The following is a 21,283-nucleotide window of genomic DNA, read 5'->3' as shown; positions in this document are numbered from 1 at the left end:
ATTATTTGTTTTTTGGGTGTTAATAAAAAATGTTCATTCTAATAAAAGTTCTCCAGATGCAAGATACTGCTTTTAGAGCTCAGGAAAAATTGGAGAATGGTCTGTTTTTCTGTTGTGCCTTATTCATAATTGGGTTTTTAAATGCCTTCCTTAGGTGTACATGGACATTTGCAAAACCTCAGACTAAGCACTCAGGACATTTCTCTGAGCCAGGATTGGTAAACTGTGTTCTATAGTCTGTTTCTGTATGTTCAGGACCTAAAAATGATGTTTATTGTTATTAAAGAGTTATAATAAAAGGCAGGGATTGTGTCCCATGTATGCATATGTCCCTAAGGGCCTAAAATTTTTACTATTTAGCCCTTTGTAGAAATTTTACCAATCTGTGCTTTAAACCCATTTTTATTCTTGACTTTTCTGAGGAATAGGAATTGATTTTCTGGCAGTTTGTGATTTTTGACATGCTACTTGGTTAGTTGTTATGTAAATAATTATCAGTCCTAGAAGTCAGTAGAAAATGGGTTTATCAATAAAGTTATTGTTTGAAATGCCACGCTTAAACAATAAGTTGAAGAAAAGATTTGTCATGGATAAACTGAATTGAGTATTCTGCCTGCAATTAGTTAATTAGACTGGTACATTAACATAGAAATGATTGATAATGGTTTTCGTCTTGAAATGTTTTTATTTAATATAAAAGATCAACAGTGTTAGATGGCTTATGTATTTTTTTTCATTCAACAAAATACTTGTGTACCTACTTTGTGCCAGTCACAGTTCTAGGTGCCAAGGATAGAGTAATGAACAAACTGGACAAAAGTCTCTGTTTAACATTCTAGTTGGGAGGAGGGATGGGACAGACAATACACAAATACAGAATATGTCAAGTGTCAGACTGTGTGTAAGTGCATTGAAAAAATACAGGGAAGAGAGGAGTGTTGCAGAATATGTGTGATTAGGGTTGTTATTGTTTTCTACAGGATATTCAGGGAGGGTATTCCTATAAAATGATACTGGGCATGAAGGAAGTGTGACCCTTCTAGATAGATGGGGGAAGAGGAGATAGTAGTTCAAAGCTCCTGGGATGGGACCGTGTTTGAGGAACAGCAAGGAGACTATGTGGTTGGAGCAGAAGAAGCCTGGGGGAGAGTGGTAGAGGTGAGATGAGGGAGGTGTTTGGGGGACCAGAACACAGACCCTTTGAGACCACTATGAACTTTTTGGCTTTACTCATAGCGAGGTAGAGTTTTGAACAAAGGAGAAACTGAATCTAATTTTAGGCTTACCTTGGCTACAATGAAGAGCAAAGAGGAATGGGTCAAATGTAGGAGTAGGGAGATGACTTAGGAGTCTTTTGTAGCAATTAGGAGAGGGGAGTGTAAGGTACAGTGTGGGAGAGGTACAAGTGGTCAACAGTTACTGGTTTCTCGCATAGATCTTGTATGTACTTTGTTAGATTTATACCAAAGTATTTCATTTATTTGGGTGCTAATTGTGTTTTCAATTTCAAGTTCCACTTGTTCATTGTTGATGTGTAGGAAGGCAGTGAACTTTTGTGTATCAACCTTAGATCCTGCAACCCTGCTATGATCGCTTATTACTTCCTAGTGTTTTTCTGTGGATTTTTTAGGATTTTCTATATAGATGATCATGTCATCTGTGAACAAAGACAGTTTTATTTCTTCTTTCTCAACCTGCATGCCTTTTATTTTCATTCTGTTTTTTTCAGTGTTTTTTCTCGTTGTTCAGTTTTGGTTATTTCTATTGAGATATCCTGTAGCTGAGAGCTTCTTTCCTCAGCTCTGTCCGGTCAACTAATAAACCCATCAAAGGCATTCTTCATTTTTGTTAACAGTGCTTTTTATCCTAGCTTTCTTTTTGATCCCTTCTTAGACTTTCCATCCCTTTGCTTACATTACCCATTTGTTTTTGCATGCTGTCTGCTTTATCCATTAGTCTTAGCTGCTTAATCACAGTTTTTTTAAATGTTTATTTATTTTTGAGAGAAAGAGTGATGGAGGGAGGAGCAGAGAGAGGGAGACAGAGCCCAATGTTGGGCTAGAACTCACAAACCATGAGTTCTTAACCTGAGCTGAAGTCAGACACTTAACTGACTGAGCTACCCAGGTGTCCCAATCCTAATTGTTTTAAAGCCTGATCTGATCATTCCAACATCCCTGCGATATCTTAGTCTGGGTATCTGGTTCTGATGCTTATGGTATCTCTTTGAACTGTGTTCTTTGCCTTTAGGATGCCTTGTAATTTTTTGTTTGTTTTGATTGCCATGCATGATGTACTAGTTAAAAGGAATTGTTGTAAATAGGCTTTTAGTATGTGATGGTAAGGTGTGGGGATAGGAAGAGTAGCTCTCAGTTTTTTGGTAAGCCTGGGTCCCTGGGCTGTGGACTTCACAAGTACTCAGTTTTTTCTCACTGTTAGATGGAATGTGATGACTAGAGTGGGCTGGATTTGGAGATTTCCCTTCTAGCAGGTCAGTGGTCTCTGATAGAAAGCTAACTCTTCAAGTGGATTAAATAGTTTCTCCTGAGAGTAGATAGACCTAGTTAAGAAGAACAGAATGTCCTAGTATATTTTAAAATGGTTTCTTTTTCCCTCTCCCTGACATTTACTTTGAGAGCTTAGTCAATCTCCTGGAGGTAAGATTCACAAAAGTGTCAGGGCCCGTGATGAGTGGGTACTCTTGGAATTTTTATCTCTCAGATTTTCACACTGAATCTCTAGCAATTCATTGATTATAGTTTAAGTTTCCCTACCTCAGCAGTGGTTCCTGTGGATATTTGAACTCATGGGTTTCTGCTATGGTAAGTTATGATTCTCTGTGTTCATCTGCAGTCTTTCCAAGGGCAGTGGTTAACTTTCTGTTTATTGTTAGGACAGAGCAGTGTCCTTCAGGTTCTTACATACTGGACTGGATACTGGAAGCAAGACTGGGTTCTGATAGGTTTTGAAAGGAGAGACAAAGGAATTGCTGTTGGATTACATGTGGAGTGGGGAAAAAAGGGTATAATTGGGCTTTAACTCCCAAGTTTTATGATCTGAGTATCCAGAAAGGTGAAGTTTTTGTTTACCTGATGGGTAAGAATGCAGTCATGTGGATTTGTGTATTAAATTCAAGATGCCTTATTAATCGTAGAAATAAAGGTACGAGTAGACATTTGTATATGTAGGTCTAGACTGTAGAGTAGAAAATTGGGCTTGAGGCATAAATTTGGGAGTATACCATCATACGGGTAGAATTTAGAGCCGTGAGAGTGATAACATCACTCCATGTATAGAGAAGAGATTTAAGTGCTCAGTACTGGGCAACTTTCATTTGTAGAGATGGATGAGGAGGAACCAACAAAGATTAAGAAAGAACAGTGAAATCAGCAATGAACCAAGAGAGAATGGTGTCCTAGAATAGAACCCAAGTAAAGAAAATGTGAAGTTCGTTGGTATAGTAGAATGAGTATGAGTTTGGGAGCCTGCTAAACCTGATTTAACTACTTACCTAGCTGTACATTTCTTGATATCTCAGAGCCATAAACAGGGGTAATGCATGCACATGTAAAACATTTAGCCTAACACCTGTTGCTTAATAGGCAATCAGTAATTTCAGAAACACATTAGCCAAGTCCATGAAGTTATATCTGCAGTTAATGATACCTAAGAAAGGAGTACTTAGAATATTCTGACAGGCCTAATACGTAAAGTTGGTAGCTGCACATTGCATATGAAAGCTACGTGGGACCGAGAGCCAAAATTGAGTTATCATTGGGGTGCCTAGGTGGCTCAGTTTGTTAAGCGTCTGACTTCGGCTCACGTCATGATCTTACAGTTCACGAGTTCGAGCCCTGCATTGGGCTCTGTGCTAACAGCTCAGAGCTTGGAGCCTGCTTCAGATTCTGTCTCTCTCTCTCTGCCCCTCCCCCACTCATGCTCTGTCTCTCTTTCTCTCTCTCAAAAATAAACATTAAAAGATTTTTAAAAATTGAGTTATCATTGTATTATGTAGACAAAGTAATCTGGGTGGAGAAGTTGAAAGTACTGTGAAATAATCTCTGTAGGACTTATTTCACTGTCATACATAAAAACCTTTGAAGAAAAATTGTGGCAATGAAGTTTTTGTTTTATGTGTTGTCTTTTTTTTCCTGTAGCTAAAAATGCACTGATTTATATCAGTTTTCACATTTATAGAGGAAGAAATTGTGAGGAATTACTATGGGTACTTAGTTGAGTCTTCAACATGAAAAAAATTTTAATTTGTGATTATTTTCTCTATAAAGGTATAGCAAATGAATCTAAAAAATTATACGGAGCACAGTTCCACCCTGAAGTTGGCCTTACAGAAAATGGGAAAGTAATACTGAAGAATTTCCTCTATGATATAGCTGGGTGCAGTGGGACCTTCACTGTGCAGAACAGAGAACTTGAGTGCATTCGAGAGATCAAAGAGAGAGTAGGCACATCAAAAGTTTTGGTAAGGAATTTACATCTGGAAGTCTACAAATTTATTTCAGTAATGTTAGAACTCAAAACTGGCTTCATCACCATAGCCCTTAAATGTTGACTGGGTGATGGGATGCTTTGTGAGTTGCACTGGTTCAGAGTGCTTTTCCAATTACCATACATACTTGTGCTAAAAGCAGCGTTTTTAAAGCTGATAGTTTTGTTTGTTTACTCAATTTGATTTTTCTTTTAATTTTACCTTTTAGGTTTTACTCAGTGGTGGAGTTGACTCAACAGTTTGTACAGCTTTGCTGAATCGTGCTTTGAACCAAGATCAAGTCATTGCCGTGCACATTGATAATGGCTTTATGAGAAAACGAGAAAGCCAGTCTGTAGAAGAGGCCCTCAAAAAGCTTGGAATTCAGGTCAAAGGTATTGATGAACCCCAGAAGAGTTAATATATATATGAGGATTTATTTAACAAATCAAATCTAACCTTATGGTTTGAATGAGCTCATTGCCTTAACCAAGTACAGGTTTCTCAATAAGCTTATAGTTATGTTTTTTACATTATAAGTGTCTGGTTCAAGGGGCGCCTGGGTGGCTCAGTTAGTTAAGCATCGGACTTCGGCTCAGGTCATGATCTTGCGGTTCGTGGGTTCTAGCCTTGCGTCAGGCTCTGTGCTGACAGCTCAGAGCCTGGAGCCTGCTTCTGGTTCTGTGTCTCCCTCTTTCTGCCCCTCTCCTTCTCATGCTTGTTTCTATCTCTCAGAAATAAATAAAACCTTAAAAAAAATTTATGAGTATCCAGTTCAAGAGGTGTCCCAGTATAAATTTTAAAACTGTTGACTATTCCTAATGTTATATACAGATAACTAAAATTTCAGCTACCATTTTGTTCTCTTCTGTTCATTTCTCTTTTTGGGTTATCTTTTCCCATCTGTAATATTATTTATGGATGAGAATTTCCAAGTTTTCCTACTAGTATGGATGTACAGATTATTTTACAAACTGAAAGGCTTATACAAAGGAGTGAAGAGTCTATGGTCGTCTTTTTTTTTTTTTTTTTTAATGTTTATTTCTGAGACAGAGCATGAGTGGGGGAGGGGCAGAGAGAGGGGGAGACACAGAATCCAAAGCAGGCTCCAGGCTCTGAACTGTCAGCACAGAGCCCAACGCAGGGCTCGAACTCACAAACCGTGAGATCATGACCTGAGCCGAAGTCGGTCGCTCAACCGACTGAGCCACCCAGTCACCCGTATGGTCATCTTTTTTCCTAGTTGTTTTGAGAAATCATTGATAACACATCACTGTATAAGTTTAAGACAATAGCCTGATGATTCGATTTTACATGTATTTTGAAAAGATTATCACAGTAGTTCCAGTTTACATCCATCTTCTCATATAGGGACAGTAAAATTAAAAAGGAAAAAAAAATTATGACATGAACCCTTAGGATTTACTCTTAACTTTTCTGTGTATTATTCAGCAGTATTAGCTATAATTGTCATGTTGTACAATATAGCCTTAGTGCTTACTCATCTTATAATTGGAAGTTTGTGTCTTTTAACCTAACCTTCCCAATTCGCCTTCTTCCCACCCTCCACCTCTGATAGTAAGTCTGATCTCTTTTTCTATGAGTTTGGTTTTTTTGGAGTCAACATATAAGTGAGATCATACAATATTTGTCTTTCTCTCTGTGACTTATTTCTCTTAATACATATAAGGCCCATGCATGCTGTCACAAATGGGTAGGATTTTCTTGTTTTTTTAATGGATGAATAATTTTCCATTGTATATATGTACCACATCTTTATTTACCCATTGATGGACGCTTACTTAGGTTGTCTCCATATCTTAGCTATTGGAAGTTATGCTGCTATGAACATGGGAATGCAGATATCTTTTTGAGTGCTTTCATTTCCTTTGGACATATCCCAGAATTAGAATTGCTGGATCGCATGGTAGTTTTATTTTTAATTTTTTGAGGATCCTCCAAACTCTTTTCTTTAAATTTTTTTTTTTAAATGTTTGTTTATTTTTGAGAGAGACAGAGACAGAATGCGAGTGGGTTAGGGGCAGAGAGAGTGAGAGAGAGACACAGAATCTGAAGCAGGCTCCAGGCTCCGAGCTGTCAGCACAGATCCTGACGTGGGGCTTGAACTCATGAACTGTGAGATCATTACCTGAACTGAAGTCATGCTCAACTGACTGAGCCACCTAGACGCCCCCCTCCAAACTCCCTTCTATAGTGACTGTACCAATTTACAATCCTAACAACATTGCACAAGGATCCCTTTTCTCCACATCCTCGCATTTGTTAATCTCGTCTTTTTGATAATGGCCATTCTGACAGGAATGAGGTAATACCTCATTGTAGTTCTAATTAGCCTTTATCTAATAGCTAGTGATATTGAGCTTCTTTCTGGGTACCTGTTGACCTTTTGTATATCTTCTTTGGAGAAATATCTATTCATATCCTCTGTCTGTTTTTTCATTGGGTTATTTGTGTTTTTGCTATTGAGTTGTAGAAGTTCTTTACATATTTTGGATATTAACCCCCCTTATCAGATACATGGTTTGCAAACATTTTTTCTCATTCTGTAGGTTGCCTTCTTTTTTGTTTTTTTTAATGTTTGTTTATTTTGAGAGAGAGAGAGAGAGTGAGTGGGAGGAGGGGGCGGGCAGAGAGAGAGAGGGGGAGAGAGGGAATCCCAAGCAGCAGAGAATCTGCTCAGCACGGAGACAAGCTGCGGGGCTCCATTTCAAGACTGTGAGATCATGACCTTAGCTGAAATCAAGAGTCAGAAGTTTAACTGACTGAGCCTTCCAGACACCCCTGTGGGTTGTCTTTTTACTTTATTGATGGGTTTCTTTTGTTGTGCAGAAGTTCTTCAGTTGGATATAGTCCCACTTGTTCATTTTTGATCTGTTCTTGTGCTTTAAGGGTCCTGTGCAAAAATTCATTACCAAGACCCATGTCAAGGAACTTTATTTCTGTGTTTTCTTTCATGGTTTCAGGTCTTATATATTTAGGTTTTTAATCTATGTTGAGTTAACTTTTCTGAGTAGTAAAAGGCAGGGGTCCAGTTTCATTCTTTTGCATTTATATATTCCATCACCATTTATTGAACAGACTGTCTTTTCTCTATTGAGTATTCCTGGCTCTCTTATCAAATATTAGTTGATTGTGTATGCTTGGGTTTATTTCTGGGCTCTTGATTCTGTTTTTTGTTTTGTCTGTTTTTATGCTCATACCATACTGTTTGGATGAATATAGTTTTATAGGATAGCTAGAAATTAGGAAGTGCGATACTTCTGCTTTGTTCTTCTTTCTCAGGATTTCTTTAGCTATTTGGGGTCTTTTGTAGTTAACACATATTTTAGGGGTGTTTTTTCTACTTCTGTTTAAAAAAACCCGTTGGGTTCTTGGTAGGGGTTGCATTAAATCTGTAGATGGCTTTTGGTAGTATTGACATTTTAACAGTATTTTTCTAATCCATTTATTCATTACTTTTCCATTTGTGTCTTTGATTTCTTAAATCAACATCTGTAGTTTTCATAGTAGAGATCTTTCACCTTCTTAAATTAAGTATTACTGTTTTTGATACTGTTGTAAATGGGATTGATTTCTCTATTTTTTTTTTTTTTTTTTTTGAAAATTTGTTGTTGGGGCGCCTGGGTGGCTCAGTCGGTTAAGCGGCTGACTTCGGCTCAGGTCATGATCTCGCGGTCCGTGAGTTCGAGCCCAGACAGTTTGATGTTTTTTCCTTTCCAATTCTGATATCTTTTATTTCTTTTTCTTGCCTGATTTTTCTAGCTAGCACTTGTAGTACTTATGTTGAATAGGATTGATAAGGGTGGGCACCCTTGTCTTGTTTCTGGTCTTAGAGGGAAAGCTTAACTTGACACCGTCTAGTATGATATAACTGTGGGCTTGTTGTATGTGGCCTTTATTATGGTGAGATATGTTAACTCCTGTGCCTAATTTGTTAATAGTCACTTTTTTTAATTTAATTTTTTTAATTTTTTAATTTTATATCTAAGTTAGTTAGCATATAGTACAATAATGATTTCAGGAGTAGATTCCAGTGATTCATTCCCTATGTGTAACACCCATTGCTCATCCCACAAGTGTCCTTCTTAGTGACCCTTACCCATTTAGCCCACCTCCCACCCATTATCCCTCCAGTAACCCTCAGTTCTCTGTGTTTAAGAATCTCTTATGTTTTGTCCCCCTCCCTGTTTTTATATTCTTTTTGCTTCCCTTCCCTTATGTTCATCTGTTATGTATCTTAAATTCCACATATGGGTGAAGTCATATGATATTTGTCTTTCTCTGACTTCGCTTAGCATAATACCCTCTAGTTCCATCCACATTGTTGCAAATGGCAAGATTTCATTGCTGAGTAATACTCCATTGTATATCTATATATACCACATCTTCTTTATCCATTCATCTGTCGATGGACATTTGGGCTCTTTCCATACTTTGGCTGTTGTCAGTAGCGCTGCTATAAACATTGGGGTGCACGTGCCCCTTTAAAACAGCACGCCTATATCCCTTGGATAAATACCTAGTAGTGCAGTTGCTGGGTCTTTGGGTAGTTCTTTTAACTTTTTGAGGAACCTGGTCACTTTTTTTTAAGTCCACTAGTAAATTTTTAGTTTTTTTTTTTAATGTTTATTTATTTTTGAGAGAGAGAGACAAAGCATGGGGGGGGGGGGTGTTGAGAAGAGGGAGAGCCAAAGCACAGAGCTGTCAGCACAGAGCCCGACATGGGGCTGGAACTCATGAACCGTGAGATCATGACCTCAACCGAAGTCAGATGCTTAACTGAGCCACCAGACACCCCTAAACTTCTTAGGTTTTAACTGCATTTATGTTTGTAGCTAACTTTAATACTTTTTTTTTGTTTTTAATGATTATTTTCAAGAGAGAGTGAGCGAACATGAGCAGAGGAAGGACAGAGAGGGAGAGGGCCTGAAGCAGGCCCCAGGCTCCATGCTGTCAGCACAGAGCCCAGTGTGGGGCTCAAATCCATGAACTGTGAGATCATGACCTGAGCTGAAGTCAGAGGCTTAACAGCTGAGCCACCCAGGCGCCCATATCTTTAATACTTTTTTTTTTTTTTTAATTTTTTTTAAAATTTTTTTTATTTATTTTTGAGACAGAGAGAGACAGAGCATGAAGGGGGGAGGGGCAGAGAGAGAAGGAGACACAGAATCGGAAGCAGGCTCCAGGCTCTGAGCCATCAGCCCAGAGCCTGACGCGGGGCTCGAACTCACGGACCGCAAGATCGTGACCTGAGCTGAAGTCGGACGCTTAACCAACTGCGCCACCCAGGTGCCCCTAATACTTTTTAAAAACTGGGTGTAATCAGTAGTTACATTGAAATCAAGTCCATACTTTAATGATACAAACCATGCATATTATTGAATTAGTTGGAATTGACGCCAGAAGGTTGACTGTAAAATGAAGACTTGTCGTTAAACACGAAGTGAAGACGATTCTATTTCTTTCTTTTGAAGCTTCACTAAAATAGCATTACAGGCATAAAACAAATATAATGCCACAGGACAAGGAATAGGGGAGGTGATAGCAGTCTAATGGTGTAACAAAATGTTGGAAGGTGGAAAGCAGATGGATAATGTGGATTTTCTCTGATAAGCTAATGGCCCTTGACCAGGATGCCTCACTAGCAAAGCTTTTTCCAAAATCCTGGAATGGACCCTAGGAGTGTCTTTACGTATTTCTATATTGTTGTGAAAGATGCAAGTAAGATATTTTAATAAATTGTAGTTAATTCATTTTGTCTTTCCACCATAACTTGAGCTTTGTTTCGTGATGTTGAAGTTACTGCAGGCATTTTGGGATTAGGCTAAGAAAAAGTTGAGTTGGGGACACATTTAGTTTGGGTTTAGTGGCATGTATGTGATTTGTAATCATTTCTATGTGTAGTTTGTGTTAACCATCCTAATATTAACTTGTGATTTAAAAAAAAAAAACAAAAACCTTGTGGTTATTCATTCTTTTTCTTAAAAAAAAATTTTTTTTTTTTTTTAACAATTACTTGTTTTTGAGAGAGAGATAGAGCATGAGCTGGGGAGGGGCAGACAGAGAGGGAGACACAGAATCTGAAGCAGGCTCTGAGCTGTCAGCACAGACCCTGAAGCGGGGCTCGAACCCATGAACTGTGAGATCATGACCTGAGCTGAAGTCATACATTGAACCGACTGAGCCACCCAGGTGCTCCTCATTCTTTTTCTTGAAGGGAGCCTCCAAGTTGTAAAAGTTTTATCCTCACAAAAACTTGCATCTGTCCCTGGTAACTGATATAGTAGAATGGAGGACTCTCAAACTTTGGTGGGAGGGGTGTTAAGGGGAGGAAGGTAACAAAGTTGAGACTTGTGGGGAGGCTCAGGGTTGACTTCCCAGTGTGGTGTGGTTCTCTGGGTGATCCTAAAACCGATTGGTTGAATACCTGAGAAGGAGATCCTTTTCCTTAACACAGGAATAAACTGCTTCTATCCCTCCACATCATAAGACTAGATTTACTCTCTACAGAGGCTAAATAAAAGACACTCTGGATTTGGGTATATCAATACCAGGCGTAGTTGAGGGTAGAAATAAGATTCTACAGTAGAAACAGTAAGATTAAGCAAAAATCTGTGTACTGAATGGCTACTCCCTCTCCTTGCCACTTTCTGTGTTCCATTATCAGAATGCTGATAGGCAGGAGATTTAGGGTGTCTATTCTGGGGTAATTGACCAGTTTAAGAGAAAGAGCTACAAATTCACGGCTGTATCCCAGTGAAATGACCAGCTGTATTTCGGTGAAACTCACCAGTTGTTCAGCCTTTCTACCAAGTAGAGATCTTAGTCGATTTTTAAGTATCTTGCTCTTTAAAAATAAAAGGACAGGGGCGCCTGGGTGGCTTGGTCGGTTAAGCGTCCGACTTCGGCTCAGGTCATGATCTCACGGTCCGTGAGTTCAGCTCCGCGTCGGGCTTTGTGCTGACAGCTCAGAGCCTGGAGCCTGTTTCAGATTCTGTGTCTCCCTCTCTCTCTGCCCCTCCCCTGTTCATGCTCTGTCTCTCTGTGTCTCAAAAATAAATAAACGTTAAAAAAAAATTAATTAAAAAATAAAAATAAAAATAAATAAAATAAAAATAAAAGGACAGCCAGAGATTGCTACATATATGTTGATAAACATCAATTTTTCAAGAGACTAGTTAATTCAGTGTGCAATTCTGAGGACTTTGACCCTTCTATATGAACCACTGCTTTCAATTCCCTTGGGGCTATGCTTCTTCCTTTAGCTTTTCCTTATTGCTCTGGTGGGGCATTGAATACAGGGAAAGCAGCCACCATAATTTATAATGTCATGGCCTTGGATTATTAAATGCCACAGGATTCTCAAAAGAACAAAATTTAATGAGTGCCTATGTCTGGACACTGTTAATCGTGGTTTGTTGGTAGTTCTGTAATATGTAGGCAAGGTAAGTTGTGATCAAAAGATCCATCTAGGTTTTCTTTCCGTGGTTTGACCTGTTATTTATGGTTTTTAAAAACGTTCTATTTTAAAATGTGCTTCTCCCTCTCCTTCAGTGATAAATGCTGCTCATTCCTTCTACAATGGAACAACAACTCTACCAATATCAGATGAAGATAGAACTCCACGAAAAAGAATTAGCAAAACGTTAAATATGACTACAAGTCCTGAAGAGAAAAGAAAAATTATTGGAGATACTTTTGTTAAGGTACCTTTTTGATATCCACATTGTATGCTATTTTTGATGTGAATTTTACTATTTGTTTCCTTGTTATATCAAATAACCAAGTTTACTACCTAATTTTAATTCTTTTTTTTGGTTAAGAATTTTAGTGTATGTTGCTATTATACTGATTGGTAGAAACTATTTTATGTTTTAAAAACCATGTTTACTTATGTTGCCAGTCTATTGTTTTAACTATTTAAGAATAGATATTTTCAGTTGATGTTAGACTTCAGTTCTTTGGATATTTCAAAGGCTACTTTTCAGGCTTTGAATGTTTGCATACCTTTTTGAATCTCTAAAGCATATGTTCTTAATTTACTTCTGGCAGTTGGTGCAGATTTTATCTCTTGGTCAGGATTGTAAAAGGACTCTGAGAAATTTTGCTGACAGTATAAAAAAGACTGCTATCTTTTTAAAAGATTTGTCTCCTAAAAGGCTGTTCTACTCCTCTTGGTTATAGATTGCCAATGAAGTGATTGGAGAAATGAACCTGAAACCAGAGGAGGTTTTCCTCGCCCAAGGTACTTTACGGCCTGATTTAATTGAAAGTGCTTCCCTTGTTGCAAGTGGCAAAGCTGAACTCATCAAAACCCATCACAATGACACAGAACTTATCAGAAAGTTGAGAGAAGAGGTAAAAGCTTGTGAGAACTTTAACATAAAGCCTTTCTCCCTCTTGCTCATCCCTCCCTGAATCATTTTTAATTGTACAGTTCAGTAATGTTAAGTATATTTGCATTGTTATGAGACAGAGCTCCATAACGTTTTCATCTTGTAAAACTGAAACTTTATATACCCACTGAACAACAGCTACCCTCCTTTTCTTCTTCCCAACACCTGGTAATCACCACTCTACTACTTTAGATACTCCATATAAGTGAAATCATATAGTATTTGTCTTTGTGACTGGCTTATTTCATTTAGCTTAGGTCCTCAGGGTTCATCCATGTTGTAGCATGTGACAGGATAGCCTTCCTTTTTAAGGCTAAATAATATTTTTTTGTACGTGTACACATTTTGTTCATTTATCTGTCAGTGGACATTTGGGTTGCTTCCACTTTTGCCTATTGTGAATTGTGTTGTTATGAACATGAATTGGCAAATATCTCTTGGAGACCCTGCTGTCAGTATTTTTGGCTATATACAAGAAAGGCTGGATCATGGTAGCTCTATTTTTTTTTAAAGGTGTTATTTTTAAGTAATCTCCATGCCCAACATGGAGCTTAAACTTCTAACCCTAAGATTGAGTTGCATGCTCTACTAAGTGAGCCAGCTAGGTGCCCCATTATAGTTCTTTTTTTAATTTTTAAAAGGAACTTCTTAATATTTCCATGGCAATTAAACCATATTCTAGTCAACCAGCAATGCACAAGTGTTGCTGTTTGTCCACACTTTACCAACAATTGTTACTCCCCCCACTTTTTTTTTTTTTTTTTTTTTTTGGTAATTCACACTCATTACGATGGCTATTATCTGTCTTTATTTTATGCATCTTAGTGGATGTGAAGTGGTATCTGTGATTTTGACTTGCATTTCCTTAATAACTAATGATGATGATCATGCTTTTACATGCTTATTAGCCATTTGTGTATCTTCTTAGGAGAAATATCCAGATCTTCTGCACATTTATAAAAAAGCTTATTGATTTATTTTTATTTTTAAAACTTTTTAAAAGTTTACTTATTCGTTTTGAGAGAGAGTGACCAGGGAAGGGGCAGAGAGAGAATCCCAAGCTGACAGCACAGAGCCCTGTGTGGGGCTTGACTTATGAACTGTGAGATCATGACCTGAGCTGAAATTAAGAGTTGGATGTTTAACTAATTGAGTCACACAGCCACCCCAAAAGTTTATTTATTTTTGAGACAGAAAGAGAGTGCACACATGAACATGAGTAAGGGAGGGGCAGAGAGAGAATCCCAAGTAGGGCTCCATCTCACAAACCGTGAGATCATGACCTGAGCTTAAATCAAGAGTCAGATGCTTAACAGGTGCCCCCAGATCTTTTGCACATTTTTAATTGGTTTGTCTTTTTATTATTGAATTGTAAGTGTTCTTTATTCTAATTATAGATCCTTTATCAAGTATGGTTAGGTTGTCTTTTCACTTACTTGATAGTATCATTTGGAGAGCTTTAATTTTGAAACACTAGCATGGTATTTTTGTTTTTAATTAAAATTGTTTTTTTAATGTTTATTTATTCTTGAAAGATAAAGACAGAGTATGAGCAGGGGAGAGGCAGAGAGAGAGAGGGAGACACAGAATCTGAAGCAGGCTCCAGGCTCCAGGCTGTCAGTAGCACAGAGCTTGATGTGGGGTTCGATCTCACAAACCGTGAGATCATGACCTGAGCTGAAGTTGGATGCCTAACCAACTGAGCCACCCAGGTGCCCATTAATTTTTTTTTTTAATGTTTGTTTATTTTTGAGAGAGAGAGAGACAGAGCGTGAGCAGGGGAGGGGCAGAAAGAGAGGGAGACACAGAATCTGAAGCAGGCCCCAGGCCCTGAGCTGTCAAGCACAGCGCCTGATGCGGGGCTCGAACTCAAAAACTATGGGATCATGACCTGAGCCGAAGTTGGATGCTTAACCGACGGAGCCACCCAGAAGCCCCTAGTATGGTATTTTCTAATTGTCTTGTATTCTAATGAGAACTAGATCAGAGATGGTGGTTAGGACTGCTCTGATTTATTTATATTTGAAAGGTTTATGTTTAAAATGTGTTTCAAAGAGAAATATGAGGATCAGTAAAATATTTGTCTAATTTCTTATAAACATATGGGAGGAGATATACTTTAAAATACGGTATTTTAAAGAATGGTATTTTAATCTAAGGTAAAAGACAATAGGAGAGGCCAGTAATTTGTCACTCTTTATTTTCCATGTCATTTTGTTACTAATTTGTATTAATTGGCTTTCTGCCTCTGTAGGGAAAAGTAATAGAACCTCTGAAAGATTTTCATAAAGATGAAGTAAGAATTTTAGGCAGAGAACTTGGACTTCCAGAAGAGTTAGTTTCCAGGCATCCGTTTCCAGGTAAGGAAAAAAAAAAAAAAAAAAAAAAAGAATTGCTCAATTTGCCGTTATACCTTCATGTTGAAGAAAAATCAATTCAGACAATTTTGAAATAATTTTTTATCTCACGGAATATGTAACTTTAGAGAAAGGAAAGGGTGGGTAGGGGATAAAATTCTTCTTAGTATCTATTATATATACTTCATTTTCTTACGTAATCATTTTCCATTGTATTTGTGTATATATTACACCAGCCCAGTGAGTCTGGCCTATGATGTTGCCATCAGATGAGAAAAACAAGGCATAGAGATATTTTAATAACATTGCCACACAAGAGCTGGGATTTATATGTTATTTCTGCTATACCATGATGTATCCCATGGAAGACCAGGTTAAAATGTGGTTCTCTGAAATCCTAAATCCTATGGTTAAATTGTCTGAATGGATGAATTACTTCTTTGCATAGTGCTGTATGTAACTAATTCATGAACAACAAAAAAAAAGTACTTTGTTTAATCATGTGCTGCTGTCATATAGAAAAATAACTAATTAGAGGTGGTATTGGTTTAAATTTAGGACTGAGAGTCTTAAACTGTTTTTGTTATAAGTCCTTGAGCTTGGGTAAGTCTTGTACCTCAGTTTCTGGCTCTTTGTAATAGTTATTAGGTGATGATTTGCAAGAATGGCCTAATTAAATTAAAAAAACACAGTAAAGGTTAACATTTCTGAAATACTAGTATGTGCCAGGCATTCTGCTAAATAATTTACACATACTGTCTCATTTGATCCTCACAATAGAAACTACCATTATTCTCTTTTATAGATGAGGAAATTTTAGGGGCAGAGCCCAGTTTGCCAAAAGTTAACACAGATTAGGTATGAAGCTGGGATTCTAGCCCCGATGGCTTCACCTCACAGTTTGTACTCTTAAATACCATATTGGTTCCATAAACAGTGTTACAGAGTTATAACTCATTTGGTAATTAGTGTTGTTTGTGTCTATAAACTTCAAATCTAGGAATTCAGGATGTTTAATTCCTAACTTGTGTGTTGGCAAAGGATTGTGTATGAATGTAATGGAGGCCAAGTGGTCCTGTGTCCTTGGGCATCATTGCATTAGATTCACTTGACTTTTTTTAATTTATTTATTTTTGAAAACACACAAGCAAGTGGCAGAAAGAGAGGGAGAGAGAGAATCCCTAACAGGCTCCTTGCTGATAGCACAGAGCCTGATGCGGAATTCGAACCCATGAACTGGGAGATCATGAACTGAGATGAAGAGTTGGGTGCTTAACTAACTGAGCCACCCAGACACCATATAGATTCACTTGACTTTTAAAAATCTATTTTATATATTGGATTTTTTTTTTATTATGTTAGATTTCTTTAGTAGAAAATATTGTGCTGCTTTAAAAAAAAATTAGGCATACTACTTACCTTAAATAAGCTGTTGATTCTACAGATGAAGAATGAAACAGGAATTAATGGAACATGGCTAAGGTTTTGTCTATAATCAGGCATCTCAAGGGATGCCTTTTCTGTTCTTACAATATAGAAGCAGAATCCATTTTTCTTAGATCTATGCATACCTTATGTTTTTACCCTTTTTAAGTATTTGATGAAAGAGAAATGCCAGTTCACATTTTTGGAGTTAAACAGTCTGTTGTACTTTTTTTTTTTTTTAAACAGCATACTCTTCTTCCTAAAATTAGATTAGTAGTTGAATCTGGGTGGTGAATAATAAGGTGGTTCATTATATGGTACTCTTTACTTTTGTATGTTTAAAAATTCTTTTAATAAGTTTAAAAAAGATTGGCACATATATTGTGATTTAAAAAATTTTCAGTGGAGAATACTGTGGCAATACATGGACTATCAAAAATAGATAAAAATCCTTGATGTAAAGGAGATGTAAAGAGAACTAAAGCGTTCTAAAAAATGATGAGTTGGATGGGAAAATAATAGTCACATTTGAAATTAAACACTTCAAAAAACTTACTATAGTTATGTCAATTATAATTCAGTAAAGTTGGAAACAATGGTCAATGGATTTTAATTTTTGGAAGGATTTTTATATTAGAAACTGATACTTTTGTATTACATTTTAATATAAATATAAAATTTATATTAAATACCATTGTTACTATTCTCTTTAGGTCCTGGCTTGGCAATCAGAGTAATATGTGCTGAAGAACCTTATATTTGTAAGGACTTTCCTGAAACCAACAATATTTTGAAAATAGTAGCTGATTTTTCTGCAAGTGTTAAGAAGGTAATAATTTGCATTGAGTTTATATATTGTAGGTGTTTTAAGTAGACACAGCTAATCAGTATAAGGAATTGGATGGATTCGTGCAGTAGTAGTTTCATTTTTTGGAAATTCAGAGTAATTTAACATGTTAAGTGACTCTAAAGAAAATATTCTCTAGAGACTTTCAAATGCAGACTTTTCAGCCATACAACAGATTAGATAGCTTGAATCCTTAAAAATGCTAGATATGAAAGGGTGTTTAAAAATATTGTATATTGAGTATAAGAAAATAAGGAAAAACGTTTTAACTCGAAAGTGAAGATAAGTCTCCCAGTCCTTCTGTAGATTCGATGCCTGAATTCGTAACCTGTGTGGTCTGAAAAACTGCAGGCCAAGAATTTCAGTTTAAAGTGAAGCTTGATTGCTCATGCATCCAGGTGTCAGGCTTAGCAGTGTAAATTCTCTTTGCAGTGTCTTCAACCAGCCCTTAAAAGATTCCTGCATATAGAGTTCCAATATATATGAACTTAAAATTTTAAAAATTGCAAAATATGTATAGAAGTGAGGCAGCATGAATGAGAGCTAGTGGAAAAAACTGTCAGAACAAGACTCTGAAACACTATTCAGATACTGGTGTTCGTAGATAGTGTAAAATATGTAGAATTAAAAGAAGCAAAGAATAATAAGGTATATGATAAATGACTGGGCAGCTTTGAAAAAAAGTAAGTTCTAGGAATGAAAACAACTAAAACTAAAAACAGCTAAAGAAAGAAGTAATGAACTCCAAGGTAGATGCTAAGAGATTGTCCAGAAATTAGAGTATCAAAGAGAAAATACGGATAGAAGAGGTTAAAATAGAATGAGAAGGTCAACTTTAACATATGTCCAAGAGGAGATAATAGACAAAAGTATTTGAATTCTTCCACACTGGTGGAAGACACCATGCCTCAGATTCAGGAAACATAACACATCTCAATTAGAATAATGGGAAGAAAAATTGATACCAAGTAGGCATATCTAGCAAAATAGCAGTCTGCCAAAGACAAAGCAGCTGCAGAGAAAAGATTGATTGCCCTTCAAAGGAAAGACTTACACTGAAAGTAATGGTAACAGCAAGAAGATTTCAAAGTGCCAAGAGAGAATAATTGTGAATAGTGAACAGATGAGCTGTCTTGTAAGAACTAGGGCAAAATAAAGACATTTTGAGATAAACAGAATTTACTATTAACAATCATTACTTAAGGAACTAAAGGCAGTGCTGCTCAACCTGAAATAACACGGGCTGTATAATAAAAATAATCTCTGATTTTTGCTATTTGTTTAAAAACATTATAACAGTATACATGTAAAATAGCATATAAGCCAAAGGGATTGGAATTAAAGCATTCAAAGATGCTTGTATTGTTTGCTAGGAGGACAGAGAGATTGATTCTCTTCTGTTAAGTATCCATGCTAACACTTAAGGGGAACTGCTAAAAGAATAAAAATATGGGAGTTAACTTCAAAACCAGTGGGGGGGGGGGGGGTGGGGAGACCAGTAGAAGGGATTAAATGAGGTGGGAGAAATAGTTTAGAAAAATGTAAGAAAGGAGAAAGAAACCCAGAAACTGGGACAAAAAGAAACTGCTAAATAAAATGGTAGAATGAAATCCAACCATGTTTTTAACCCACAATTAATTAAAAGGACTAATATCTCTAGTTATGATATAGATTGTCAAACTAGATTGAGAAGTAAAATCTAATTATAGTCTGTTTACTTAGAGATAGAAGGAGTGAAAGTAAAAAAATGAAGGAGCATATATACCAGGAAAATACACCAAAAAAAGGAAGTGGGTGGAGATACATTAATTTTAGACAAAAGTAACTATGGTAAAGAGTTTTAATATAAGGAAAAGGTTTGAGTCACGTGAGGTGTGGCCCTCGCTGATGATGAAGATTAAATCCTCAAAATATATAAGCTGTATTTCTTACCCTGATGCTTAAGATTTTACAGCCCTGGCCCTTAGGAGTGAAATTCTGATATACTGTGTAGCACACACAAGTCAAAGAGAAATATCAAATAGGATCTATTGCTGTAAACCAGTAAGTGTAGATACATAAGAGAGTAATAGATACCAAAAGAATACCTCATTTCTTGAAACCTTAAGAAATATCTGTTTGGTTTTCTCAGCCACATACATTATTACAAAGAGTCAAAGCTTGTACATCAGAAGAGGATCAGGAGAAGCTGATGCAAATTACAAGTTTGCATTCATTGAATGCCTTCCTGCTGCCAATTAAAACTGTAGGTGTGCAGGTGAGTTGTGTGGATTCACTGATCTGTGACAGAACTTTCTGCAGTTTGTTCTTTCCATTGATACTGAAATAGGAATGACTTAGGAAAATGAAATATGAAAGTATATATATCAGATTTAGAAATGTAAAAAGGTGGTATTTTATAAAATGTTTGTAGAGTAAATGAGGTTATAGGAACTAAAAATTCAGGCTGAGATTTTGCATTTTGGAACATCTGCCATCTCTAAGCAAAAGTTAAAATTCAAACAGTGATTTGCTATAGAGTTGGCTTGCTTGCTTCTGCCTTGAAGGGCAGGTACCAGGAAGTCATGTCATCTTGTATGCCTCTTGGTGTGGAAATGTACTTTGGCTTTAGAAGTCTTTAAGTGCAAGAAGGCTCCCAGATGAGCATTTACACTATTTAGGTCTTGCTCTCAGCTTATGTATTCCTTAAACGAATGCTCTCCACCTCTTCAACACGTTCTCTCTTAGCTTTGATCATGTACCGCTAACGTTTTTATATTTATTGTTCTTTCTAATTGTAAAAGCGTAGAAAGATAATATAGTTTTCACTTTTTTTTAATGATGTATGTATGTATGTATGTATGTATGTATGTATGTGAGAGCGAGCAAGCCAGGGGAGAGGCAGAGAGAGAGGGAGAGAGCAAGAATTCCAAGCAGTCTCCATCCACACTGTTGGCACAGAGCCTGACTCGGGCCAGCTGTCAACTGTCAGCACAGAGCCCGATGTGGGTCCTGAATTCACAAACCGCGAGATCGTGATCTGAGCTGAAGTCGGACATTTAACCAGGTGCCCCTACAGATTCATTTTGAAATTTGTTTTGATAATTCAGGCAGCTATTGCCCTACTATTAAAAAAAAACCAGAAAAACAGACAAGTTATTTGATTTGTAAAAGTTTTTCCAGTCCAAGTAGATCTCTTACAGAGAATTTTCAGCTCTGTATATTAACTCCTGCTAGGCAGGAAGGTGAATTGAATTAGTTCCCTACTCCTGTTTTTAGATAAGTATTATAGATAATGTTAGATGAATAGATGTTTGAGGCAATTTGTTGGATGAATTCTTTTTTTTTTTTTTTAACGTTTTATTTATTTTTTGAGACAGGGAGAGACAGAGCATGACCGGGGGAGGGTCAGAGAGAGGGAGACACAGAATCTGAAACAGGCTCCAGGCTTTGAGCTGTCAGCACAGAGCCTGATGTGGGACTCGAACTCACGGACCGCGAGATCATGACCTGAGCCGAAGTCGGCCGCTTAACCGACTGAGCCACCCAGGCGCCCCAGATGAGTTCTTTTTTAAAAATGAAGCTTATTCCAGTTCCACTACTTTTTCCATCAAAATAAAGGTTTCTTTTGTTGTTTGATATCTTTATTTTAGTCTTTTATGCTTTTGAAGGTGAGACCCTTGGAAAGCTAGATAAAAATCATAATTCATGGTTAGTATAGCAATGAAGTTTATTTTCTAAATACCAAAATGAACCATACATGTAAAAAAAC

At 37.0% G+C, this 21,283-nt stretch overlaps 1 protein-coding gene across 3 annotated transcripts in view; it reads left to right on the top strand.

Annotated features, from left to right (window-relative positions):
* Nucleotides 1-21,283, top strand: part of GMPS (guanine monophosphate synthase) — a 79,848-nt gene that overhangs the window by 41,917 nt on the left and 16,648 nt on the right. For all 3 annotated transcript variants that reach the window (XM_045503175.1, XM_045503176.1, XM_045503177.1), the window contains exons 6-12: nt 4,287-4,480; nt 4,716-4,881; nt 12,062-12,213; nt 12,692-12,865; nt 15,158-15,263; nt 17,399-17,514; nt 19,664-19,789. In XM_045503175.1, coding sequence (XP_045359131.1) covers nt 4,287-4,480; nt 4,716-4,881; nt 12,062-12,213; nt 12,692-12,865; nt 15,158-15,263; nt 17,399-17,514; nt 19,664-19,789 — 1,034 coding nt within the window. The remainder of the gene's footprint in view (nt 1-4,286; nt 4,481-4,715; nt 4,882-12,061; nt 12,214-12,691; nt 12,866-15,157; nt 15,264-17,398; nt 17,515-19,663; nt 19,790-21,283) is intronic.

The sequence above is a fragment of the Leopardus geoffroyi genome, chromosome C2 (genome assembly GCF_018350155.1).
Source record: "Leopardus geoffroyi isolate Oge1 chromosome C2, O.geoffroyi_Oge1_pat1.0, whole genome shotgun sequence".
Classification (NCBI taxonomy): domain Eukaryota; kingdom Metazoa; phylum Chordata; class Mammalia; order Carnivora; family Felidae; genus Leopardus; species Leopardus geoffroyi.
This window is presented reverse-complemented; position numbering and strand designations above follow the sequence as displayed.